General features: G+C 45.2%; 1 protein-coding gene across 1 annotated transcript; it reads right to left on the bottom strand.

The window, feature by feature from the left end:
- Positions 1-639: 639 nt before the first annotated feature.
- Positions 640-12,181, bottom strand: LOC139558898 (CMP-N-acetylneuraminate-beta-galactosamide-alpha-2,3-sialyltransferase 1-like). Its single transcript, XM_071374410.1, has 6 exons — positions 11,957-12,181; positions 6,619-6,815; positions 4,276-4,455; positions 2,132-2,177; positions 1,802-1,921; positions 640-813 (listed from the first exon to the last, which is right to left on the bottom strand). Exons 1-6 carry the CDS (start codon positions 12,179-12,181, stop codon positions 640-642), a joined length of 942 nt encoding a protein of 313 aa, XP_071230511.1.
- Between the last annotated feature and the right edge of the window lie 53 nt (positions 12,182-12,234).

Below are 12,234 nucleotides of genomic sequence, written 5' to 3'. Positions count from 1 at the left end.
CGTTTCCTTTACATTGTTAAACCTATCCTTTGGAATGGCTTCCAATAGCGAAAGTTAATCTATTTAGTTTATACATTTTAGTCATTTAGCAGACGCTCATATCCAGAGCGACACAGATATTTAGTGCATTCATCTTAAGATAGCAAGAAGGCACAACCACATATCACAGTAGGGACCACCACATATCACAGTATGTACATTTATCCACAAAGAAGTAGCTATCAGCGAAGTCAGAGCTAGTCAGGGGGGAAAAAGTAAAAAAAGGGTTAGTTCACAACTAACACTTTACTTTTTGTGTGTGTGTCGGGGGGGAGGGGGGGTCTGATAGTGGATATAACATTAAAGATCTGACATTGTTACAAAAAGATACAAATGTAACATTTTATATAAGTTGTGTCTTAAAAATAGGTTACCATGACATAATCCTGGTTGAAATTTCACCCTCAAAACAATTGTTTACATTGATTACTTTTTGCGAATCCAATACATTTTACACATGCATTCCATATCATGATACATAGACAAATTCCGTTGAAACAATGTTATTTCAACCAGTTTATCCCCAGTGGGTAATCCCTGAGTCGACAGGATTTAGGCTGATGAGGCTTGATGGTCTCAGGCCAATGACATCTCCAGATATCAGAAGCCTTTGAAAATATTGATCTTGTGTTTGTCAGCCAGAAGCATGGTGACGTTGTGCTCATGGTCCGCATCATGCACCCCGGTTTGGCGGAATTCGCCTCCTAGGTAATCATTTTGCCAGTAGTGGTGCCAGTTCCCATTCCGGTCCGCTCCGAACCCATACACACTCACCTAAATGATACAATACAACATTATGCAGAGATACTCATCCACCCTGGATTTGGACATCAGTGTGCCGCCGCCCTCCCCCCCCCAAACTGGTTTGGTGCACGATGCCACTGACTACCATGTGACTTACACAGTCATATACATATGTGCTTTGACCCAGATAATGTCATGTGGCACAGAACTGATGAGGTGGAATGTTGCTGTACTGATTGATGTGTTTATATGATATTCTGGTATTCTGACGAGCGCTGTGTAACAACTACAGGACATTGGCAGTGTTCCAGTGTGTCTAGTTCAAAGACAGGTGCAGTTGCCCCTCCCTCTGCATCACTTGGGTAAACTGTATAGATTCCTGTTTTTCTACATTCAAAAGACAAACAGCAAAAAGGCTGTTGACATTCAAGGGAACCATGGGTGCATTTTTACTCAACATAGCAGTTAATCTATTTCCTGAAGTCTTAAAATTAAATGTTTCATGTAAGTATATTTTCAATTTTTATTTATAATAGAGCACACTTCTTGAAAATCATGTATTAAATAATATGAAATTAATGTCATTAAATATACATATAACTATACCTGGAGGTACATGTATCAACTTTGAAATATGTTTCTCTTTGTTTGGGCTAATGGCTTCTGCCAATGACATGGTAATTGCCTGTAATTCACACCTCCCGTGTAGATGGAGACAATTAGCATAACACTCGGTGCTCTGCACATCTTTCCCGGCACAAAATGTATTTGTAGAGCAGCGTTGCTGCGTGAGCCAAGTGGTGGGTAGCTAATGCAGTGCTGCACAGTGTATGGCCTTTTCGCCAACACAGGCGGTGACTTCAATTCCATCGGCAGTAAAAAGTATAATTTTGGGACACTTTTTACGGCTTTAAACGCTAAGATCTCAGCACAAACCCAGCTCATGCTTTGCAGTCACGCTCATGGTGTATAGAACTTTGGCAGACAGACAAATGGAAGTGAAGGTGGGTGGACTCACCTTATCACAGATGTGCATGGCGAACAATAGGCTGAGGAAGCCAGTGGAGGGATACTGGCCATGACTCTCCAGCCATGTGTCATAGACATATTTAAAGAAGGTTGGGCTGTATATCAGCACCTGCAAAAAAAACAAAAAAACTTTGACCTTGTGAGAAGTTGAAATCATTACATTTGAATGTTATCAACCAACCAATCACTCTTCAAAATCTGCATTCTTTCGTCTCCAGGTAAGGTAAACTAAAGCAGATTGACCCATACATAGGGCTTTGGTCAAAAGTAATGCTCCACTATAGGGTGCCATTACAGACAGACCCAAAGGTTCACTCACCCTGTTCTTGTTTGCCTTAATCCTGGACCGGACAGGAACGTATGTTCTGCGGGAAGCAAAATGCATAATATAAGTACTATCAAAGTATTATCACAGATACACTATATATACAAAAGTAGGTGGACACCCTTTCAAATGAGTGGATTTGGCTATTTCAGTCACACCAATTGCTGACAGGTGTATAAAATTAAAAACACAGCCATGCAATCTCTATACACAAACATCGGCAGTAGAATAGCCCTATTGAAGAGCTCAGTGGCTTTCAACGTGGCACAGTCATAGGATGCCACCAAGTCAGTTCAGCCACACAAGCTCAGAACGGTGCCACTGAGTGCTGAAGTGCGTAAAAATCGTCCGTCCTCGGTTGCAACACTCATTAGAGTTCCAAACTACCTCTGGAAGCAACATCAGCACAAGAACTGCTCGTCTGGTTCTCTAGTATGGGAAGACACACCTCTTTGTTCCAGTCTCTTCGCCGCCAAAACTTTTACATCAATAAAAGGGGAACATTATTCCTAACATCTAAATGCTAAGAATAGTCGATGGGGATCTAAAGAATAATCATGTCATATTGTTTGTTATTTTGTGATGTCATTAAGGATGGTATAACAAAGTAACTAACTCTGAAAGTGTAGGTATTCTATGTATCAACTTTACATCTAAATGTTGTATAAAATATATAAAATATGAGAATACTTTTGTGAAGATAGCAATGTGATTTTAGCCTTCTAAACATTGGAAAATTGTTTTTCATATAAACTTGTGCCCAGTCAGTAACCATGCACAAGTGAGCATAGACATTGTGTCGGCGCGATGTCCCCTTTTTACCCGAGCATAAAAGCCTTGGTAGCGAAATTTACATTAGACCAAGCAGACGGACGGTGTAAGCTGGACGTCACGAATGGTTAAAACTACAACACCAGAAAGAGTGGAGCGGTGGTTACACGGCTGAAAATGGTGAGACCAGTACATTGTCGGGTTACTACTGGCGTGTAGTGTACGGGAGCTGAACCCTGAATATTCAATCATTGAGACCACTACGAAACCAAAAGACGTGAGACCGTGGTCTACACGTTGAAATGGTTAGAAACTCTGAAGCTCTTAACCTCAACAAGAGTGAAGATCATAAAGACTAGACCAGAACATTCACAGTCTGCAGCTGTGCATGCAAAAGTGGTCCTAGAACTTTGACTAAAAGACACGAGGTGGGAAGGAAGAATCCCTCTCAGACAACCGTTGGTACATCTGAAATATCTATATCTATTCTAACAAACACTTCACTACCAGAGCAGCTCTACAACTAAGGACTTTGTGACCACGGGTGGACAACCAGAGCCTTACATCGAGCCAGTCCCCATAAACGGATCGATTGGAGAAAGACATCTATGCGTAAATATATACATGTAAATAATGCATTTCCTATCCGAATGAGCGGTGGTTCATGTGCAAAGTATTACTATTCCTTTGAGCGTAGGTTCCAAACGTAACAATGATAAGTTGAATCTCTGTCTCTCCCTTTACCTTTCTTTCTATTGACCCTTCCCTTTTATAACCAAGCAGTGATGCTTTTGTTCGTCCACTAGGGACCTGTTTTCATTGTATTACGTCTAATCAATAATCTATACCGTATGTATATATGTATTCTGTTTAATTATTTAGTTAGTAAATAAATAATTAAGCCAATTTGTGTATTGCTGATTCATCAATAAAGTTAGGGTTGTTGCAGATAGCAAAGAGTATGTGACGTTCAGAATGAGACTGATATTAGGTAATGATTAATAATTGACTGTTATTGATGTAAGAGATATCTATATCTTTAGAGTTTAATTCGTTAAACAACTTTTCGTGTGGTGCCCCAAATTCCTAATGAGTTAATTGTGACATGATTAATTTAGTCGAGTAACAATTAAAAACAGTTGATAAAATAAATAACAGTCATCAGATTAATGATAGTCACGTCACAACAGAAAGTTTACACAGCTTGAAGGATAAATGATTCCGGACCTCAGTGATGAGAAAGTTGTTTATACTTTAATCTTTGCAGACAATTCCACAGGCGTCAACTACAGTTTCTATTGAAGATTTGCTAAGGTGCACTTACATACTTTATGTGAACGTGTAGCACATGGTTATTGATCACTCACTCGTTGATGGAGCCGGTGGTCAAGGCACTGGTGATCCACTGCAGGTCCAGAGTCTTGAAGGGGATGAGCAGAAGACTGGTGGTGTTGTCCAGATCTATGGCGCTCTCTGGGTACATGACGTGATGCGTAGTCCGGCTCCCAACATCCTCCTCAAAGCCAGAGGTAGGAGCCATGTTCATTCTGCAGGAGCAGGGTTACGGTTAAGGTAGTATATTCTGCAATATAACATATAGGTGATACTACTTCCACATACTAATCAACACAGCTGTTTTGAGGGTGGGATGCCTGGAGGTTAAAAAAACTTGAATTTGTATCTAAATTAAAAAGTATTTCATTTGGAATGTGAACATGGTGATGAATCATGTGGCAGTCTGTGGCATTCCTGCATCTCCACATGATCATACAGTTCATATGTGTCCCAGTAACAGTGAGTGCATTGAGGGGATAGCTGTGATTCTGCCTGGTCAATTAATCTAGTTAGTTCTGCAGAGAGGATCTCTCCTTCTCTGTGTGTTTGTGTGTTAAGTGAGTGTGGGATGAGCAGTATAATCCATTTCAGCCAAGGACTTTCCTCCTCATTTACACATTGATGGTTGGTCTGGTTCCTCATTGAAAAACAGTGCAGAAATCAAATCTAAAGCTGGACTTACATGTTGACTGTATGAACTTTACAAAAACCATGTGATCAAAGGTCATGCAGTTAATAAATAAGTCGCTTTCAAGTCGCTTCTCACCAACTGCACCATGCAGCCATTACCTGAATTGTGGGATGCACCATTTGTCAACCAATTATTAGGGTGTTTTTGGTTAACCCACACGAACGTGACCAAAAGTGACTGAAACAGGAACCAAGTTTGCTACATGGGATACAAATGAAAGTGATGAGACCAATTAATTGTAGCCTATACATGTTATGTTTTGTTTGAGTGTTTGATATGGGGGTATAGGAACATTTGACTTTTAGAAAGTACAACTTTTATAAACGATAGCAGCTATGTTGACACTGCCAAGTTGAACTGAGCCTTGCTGTTGTTAACCACCCCAGTGTCTAACTTTCGGCTGTCGCAGATGCACCTCCCCCGACTTTAACCCGTCAACTTTCGTCTACAGTCGGCTTCGTTAACCTTACTGCTCGAACAAACCCAATTTTATTCGAGTGTATTGGCCAGTCCCCCCAGGATACCGTGTAATCAAAATGTTTAGCAAAATCAACAATTCCCTGCTAATTTTACCATTCACTGCACTATTTCAGCAAAAAACAGTCATTGCATAAAACTGACCCATCACTGTAATACAAAGAGGGCTATGTGCTGGAGTGTGTCTAGTCTCACCACGTATAAAACCAAGGGCTATTCACTGCCACCTGCAGGTAGCCTTTCCTGTAGTTAATGACCAAAAGCGCACTCTTTGGCCTCATGTGTAGAATGTTAATTAATAAAGATTTCAGAAAATCCGGTGTTTCTATGTCAAACAATTTTGTTATATTTCAGTCTTCTGTGATGTATATAAAGTGTCATATTTGTATGCAAACTCAATTTCAAATTTAAGCTATATCTGAAATGGTACAGGTGTCTTTTATAAGCTCATAACGATGTGTGTGAGGTATATACTTTTGTTTAAAAATAGATTTGTTTAAGACTACCAAAAGTCACTGTGGTCCTAATTTAGCCCACTGCAATAAAAGGTTTTAAAGGAACGTTTTCTCAGGAGTACATTTCATTAGCTGACCCCTTCTGCTGACCTGGATGGAATTCTGCCATCCAACCCATATCAAGTCCCAGTTGACTACTACAAAATAGCAAAAGCCCTCAATGGTGCTGCACATCATGCTAAAACAGCTTTTGGGCTTTGACTAACAAATTCTATGAGTCAAACTGACATGGGAACAACAGGTAGGGCAGCTGACAGGTGTGACACGATGTGAGGAACTGTCTATGCTAGGGTGATATTGATGACATCAAACCAAATGGGGCGTCGACACCTACATGTACCTCATACCACGATCAGATCACAATATAATTCAACAAGGGAGATGATATTCATAGCCTATACAAACACCTCAATGGAACAAACTTGTACTTTCATGTGGTATTGTCATGATCTTTGTAGTCTATAAAACGCTTTGTATACCGTTTGTATACTGGCTCAGGTGTAATCTTATCAAAGGTGGGGGTGGGAATCAAGAAACTGGACTACAATGGTTGCACTTGCAAATAACATCAAAACCTAGATCTTGGTCAGACATGAATGCTATACAGAACAAAATCTTATCTGGCTTTGCAGCTCCATTCCTAATATAATACTCTGAGGTGTGACAAACAAAAAACAAGCTTGCTCAGTCACCTGATGATGACATCACTGGAGTCGATGAGGGGTCCGTAGCGGGAGCCCTTGAGGTTCCCAGAATTCCCCACCACAGCACAGGTCCTACAGCGCTCAGGCCCCGCGTCCTTGTAGAGGTCGTCATCATCAGGGATGACCTGGAACAACTTCTCCACCACCTCTCTGAAGTTGGCCGGGTCCTTCTGTCCCTGCAACCGCTGGACAGAGACGGAAACTGTCAATCCTTTAGCTGTGTCTTCAACCACTCTGGACAGAGCAGAGCCAGAAGAGGTAGACACACAGCATAGACAGCCCAGCTACCACAATGTTCGGAGAACCATATGTTTCTTAGCGCTTGGTGAGAGCATGGTTGTCCTATGGTTATTTTGCATACAACCTTCCCGTAATGTTTCCTCATGGTTTTATTTAAACCCATGTTCTCAGAATGATCTGAAAACGTTAAGAAACAGCCTTTTTCTGTGGGAATTCCAGTATTTCAGCATAATGTTTTCTGCAGGTTTCCTCATCATTCTATTTAATGTCATGTTCAAGAAAACTCCATAAAAACCACAAAACATTAGTTCAAAGAATGTTCTAAGAATGTTATTTAAAAACATGTACATTCTGTTCTCAGCATCAAAAAACAATCCTATTAAATGGATACTTTGGGATTTTGGTAATGAGGCCCTGTATCTACTTGCCCAGTCAGATGAACTCATGGATACCATTTTTACATCTGCGTGCATTTTGAAGGAAGTTGCTAACTAGCACAATTGCTAACTAGCGTTAGCGCAATGACTGGTAATCTGCTAGCAGATACCCATAGACTTCCAGTCATTGAGCCAACACTAGTTAATACTTGCTCTCAAAACTACCTCTATATTAGCCCTATACCTCTATATATTGCTCTTATCCAGAGCAACTTACAAGAGCAATTAGGGTTAAGTGCCTTGCTCAATAGCACATCAGATTTTTCACCTAGTTGGCTCTGGGATTTGGCCCAACACTCTTAACCGCTTGGCTACATGTTGCCCTACTGGACGCAGACACATACAAACGGTATCCACTGCTTCATCTGACTCTGGGGAAGTAGGTAAAGGGCTTCATCTGACTCTGGGGAAGTAGGTAAAGGGCTTCATCTGACTCTGGGGAAGTAGGTAAAGGGCTTCATCTGACTCTGGGGAAGTAGGTAAAGGGCTTTATCTGACTCTGGGGAAGTAGGTAAAGGGCTTCATCTGACTCTGGGGAAGTAGGTAAAGGGCTTCATCTGACTCTGGGGAAGTAGGTAAAGGGCTTCATCTGACTCTGGGGAAGTAGGTAAAGGGCTTCATCTGACTCTGGGGAAGTAGGTAAAGGGCTTCATCTGACTCTGGGGAAGTAGGTAAAGGGCTTCATCTGACTCTGGGGAAGTAGGTAAAGGGCTTCATTGCCAAAATCCCGAGGTATCCCTTAAAGTATGTTCAGTGGTGTTGGTCATGCCCACTAATTGGATCTTAATGTGGGCTAGTTTCCTTTGAAATAGAGTCTGTTTGAATAGACTAAAATGACCAGCTTTGGTGGAGCAGTGGATTCATTCAATGGATAAACAGCAGAAGATCATAGGTTTGAATCTGGGGCAATGCCACAATAAAAAAAATATTTACATATTTAATGCCTAAGCAAATTAATTTCAACTAACCTATAACTGTCAATATGGTGACAGATTAGGTTCAAAAATAGAATGTCTCTGAAAGACTGAGCAACAGGGAGTGGAAGTTTTTTCCCCTCTGTTTATTGAATCTAAACTTTTCTAGCAGTGTTGAATGGTATTCATTCAGTTCTTTCTGGTGCAATCTTAGCCACGTCATAGTAAAGCATAGCTGACTAGGAGATGGCATTGTTAAGAAAACAAAGTTAATTGCGCTGGTACGTACATATCATTAATAACGTAGTCATGGACACATTGTTTTCTTCCTTGTCCTGATTATCATTAGGATGGGTTGCCTGATGTGACTGAACCAAACTCACCTCTGATTATTCACCTGTAAGTCTCAGAACATTTCATCTGCCATCACCTGTACATGTCAGTCAGCAGACTGTCCCTCCAGGTCATCAGAGGGTGGACTATCCCAAACTCTAACCCCTGCTTTATGTCCACATCCCGGTTCAACTAACCCTTGCCTCAACCCTAAACCTAACCCTAGCTTCAAGTCCACAACCCAGTTCAACCCTAACCCTAGCTTCAAGTCCACAACCCAGTTCAACCCTAACCCTAGCTTCAAGTCCACAACCCAGTTCAACCCTAACCCTAGCTTCAAGTCCACAACCCAGTTCAACCCTGTCACGTTCCTGACCTGTTTTCTCTTGTTTTGTATGTCTTTATTGGTCAGGGCGTGAGTGTTGGGTGGGTAGTCTATGTTTTGTATTTCTATGTTGGGTTTTGTGTTCGGCCTGGTATGATTCTCAATTAGAGACAGGTGTGTATCGTTTGTCTCTGATTGAGAGTCATACTAAGGCAGCCAGGGTTTCACTGGGGTTTTGTGGGTGTTTGTTCCTGTGTCAGTGTTTGGGCCACACAGGACGGTTGAAGGTTAGTCACGTTTGTTGTTTTGTAGTTTTGTAGTGTCTTGTTTGCTGTTTTCATTAAAAGTATGATTAATCACCAATCCGCATCTTGGTCCGATCCATGCTCCTCCTCGTCTGAGGAGGAGAACAACAATGACTGCCTTTACAGAAACACCCACCACAACAGGACCAAGCGGATTGGAGCCGGAGGAAAGGAACTAAAGCAATGGAGAGAAGAGGAATGGAGTTGGGAACAAATATTCAACGGAGAAGGACCCTGGGCTAAGGTTGGTGTGAATCGCCGCTCGCGGGAGGAGAAGAAGGCAGCCACAGCCCAGGAGCGGTGGATTGAGGAGGCAGCACGTATGAGAGGCTGGAAGCCCGAGAGGCTCACCCAAACATTTCTTGGGGGGGGGGGCTAAAGGGGAGTGTGGCGAAGCCGGGTTGGATACCTGAGCCAACTCCCCGGGCTTGCCGTGGAGTAAGAGGGCGTCGTACTGGTCAGACACCGTGTTATGCGGTAAAGCGCACGGTGTCCCCAGTACGCGTGCTTAGCCCAGTGCGGGCTATTCCACCTTGCCGCACTGGGAGGGCTAGGTTGGGCATCGAGCCGAGTGCCATGAAGCCGGCCCAACGTATCTGGTCTCCAGTACGTCTCCTCGGGCCGGCGTACATGGCACCAGCCTTACAGGTGGTGTCCCCGGTTCGCCTGCATAGCCCAGTGCGGGCTATTCCACCTCGCCGCACTGGCAGGGCTACGGGGACCATTCAACCTGGTAAGGTTGGGGAGGCTCGGTGCTCAAGAGCACGTGTCCTCCTTCACGGTCCGGTATATCCGGCGCCACCTTCCCACCCCAGCTCAGTACCACCAGTGCCTACACCACGCACCAGGCTTCCAGTGCATCTCCAGAGCCCTGTTCCTCTTCCACGCACTCTCCCTATGGTGCGTGTCTCCAGCCCAGTGCCTCCAGTTCCGGCACCACGCACCAAGCCTCCTGTGCGTCTCCAGAGCCCTGGACGCACTGTTCCTTCTCCCCGCACTCGCCCTGAGGTGCGTGCCCTCAGCCCGGTACCTCCAGTTCCGGTACCACGCACCAGGCCTAGAGTGCGCCACGAGAGCACAGTGTGCCCTGTTCCTGTTCCCCGCACTCGCCCTGAGGTGCGTGCCCTCAGCCCGGTACCTCCAGTTCCGGTACCACGCACCAGGCCTATAGTGCGTCTCAGCCGGCCAGAGTCTGCCGTCTGCCCAGCGGTGCCTGAACGGCCCGTCTGCCCAGCGGTGCCTGAACTGCCCGTCTGCCCAGCGGCGCCTGAACTGCCCGTCTGCCAAGCGCCATCTGAGCCATCCGTCTCCATAGCGCCATCTGAGCCATCCGTCTCCCCAGTGCCGTCTGAGCCATCCGTCTGCCCAGTGCCGTCTGAGCCATCCGTCTGTCCCGAGCCATTAGAGCCGCCCGTCTGTCCCGAGCCGTCAGAGCCGATAGTCAGTCAGGAGCCGCTAGAGCCAGTCGTCAGTCAGGATCTGCCAGGGCCGCCAACCAGACAGGATCTGCCAGAGACGCCAACCAGACAGGATCTGCCAGAGACGCCAACCAGACAGGATCTGCCAGAGACGCCAACCAGACAGGATCTGCCGGAGCCGTCAGACAGTCATGAGCTGCCCTACAGTCATGAGCTGCCCTACAGTCATGAGCTGCCCTACAGTCATGAGCTGCCCTACAGTCAGGAGCTGCCCTACAGTCAGGAGCTGCCCTACAGTCAGGAGCTGCCCTACAGTCAGGAGCTGCCAGTCAGTCCGGAGCTGCTGCCCCTTATCCCGGAGCTGCTGCCCCTTATCCCGGAGCTGCTGCCCCTTATCCCGGAGCTGCTGCCCCTTATCCCGGAGCTGCTGCCCCTTATCCCGGAGCTGCTGCCCCTTATCCCGATGCTGCCCCTTTATTTAGGTGGGTTGAGTTGGAGGGTGGTCATTGGGAGGGGGATACGGAAGCGGGGAGTGACTATGGTGGGGTGGGGACCTCGTCCACCGCCAGAGCCGCCACCGTGGACAGACGCCCACCCAGACCCTCCCCTAGACTTTGTGCTGGTGCGCCCGGAGTTCGCACCTTAAGGGGGGGGGGGTTCTGTCACGTTCCTGACCTGTTTTCTCTTGTTTTGTATGTCTTTATTGGTCAGGGCGTGAGTGTTGGGTGGGTAGTCTATGTTTTGTATTTCTATGTTGGGTTTTGTGTTCGGCCTGGTATGATTCTCAATTAGAGACAGGTGTGTATCGTTTGTCTCTGATTGAGAGTCATACTAAGGCAGCCAGGGTTTCACTGGGGTTTTGTGGGTGTTTGTTCCTGTGTCAGTGTTTGGGCCACACAGGACGGTTGAAGGTTAGTCACGTTTGTTGTTTTGTAGTTTTGTAGTGTCTTGTTTGCTGTTTTCATTAAAAGTATGATTAATCACCAATCCGCATCTTGGTCCGATCCATGCTCCTCCTCGTCTGAGGAGGAGAACAACAATGACTGCCTTTACAAACCCTAACCCTAGCTTCAAGTCCACAACCCAGTTCAACCCTAGCTTCAAGTCCACAACCCAGTTCAACCCTAACCCTAGCTTCAAGTCCACAACCCAGTTCAACCCTAACCCTAGCTTCAAGTCCACAACCCAGTTCAACCCTAACCCTAGCTTCAAGTCCACAACCCAGTTCAACCCTAACCCTAGCTTCAAGTCCACAACCCAGTTCAACCCTAACCCTAGCTTCAAGTCCACAACCCAGTTCAACCCTAACCCTAGCACAAGCTCAATCCTAACCCTTGCAGTAGTAACATCTCACCTGCCACCAGTGGTATGTGTCGTTAGTCAGCAGGCTGTTCCTCCTAGACATCAGAGGGGGGACTGACAGGTTGAACCGCTCAGTGAACCAGGGGTCGTCCTCCAGCTCTGTCATACACTCTCGACAGCCACACTGGCCATTAGAGAAGAAGCTGTCCGACTTGCGTATGGCATATTTGAAGAAGTACAGAGAGGGATCTCTCAACGTGAAACTGAAGAGGAACATGGTGAAAGTTACAATAAAGGCTAACACAGTAAATGTCCTGAAGTTCTTCTGCA

Source organism: Salvelinus alpinus, chromosome 29, assembly GCF_045679555.1.
Source record: "Salvelinus alpinus chromosome 29, SLU_Salpinus.1, whole genome shotgun sequence".
In the NCBI taxonomy this organism is placed as follows: domain Eukaryota; kingdom Metazoa; phylum Chordata; class Actinopteri; order Salmoniformes; family Salmonidae; genus Salvelinus; species Salvelinus alpinus.
Note: the sequence above shows the minus strand (reverse complement) of the source record. Positions and strands in the feature narration are given on the sequence as shown.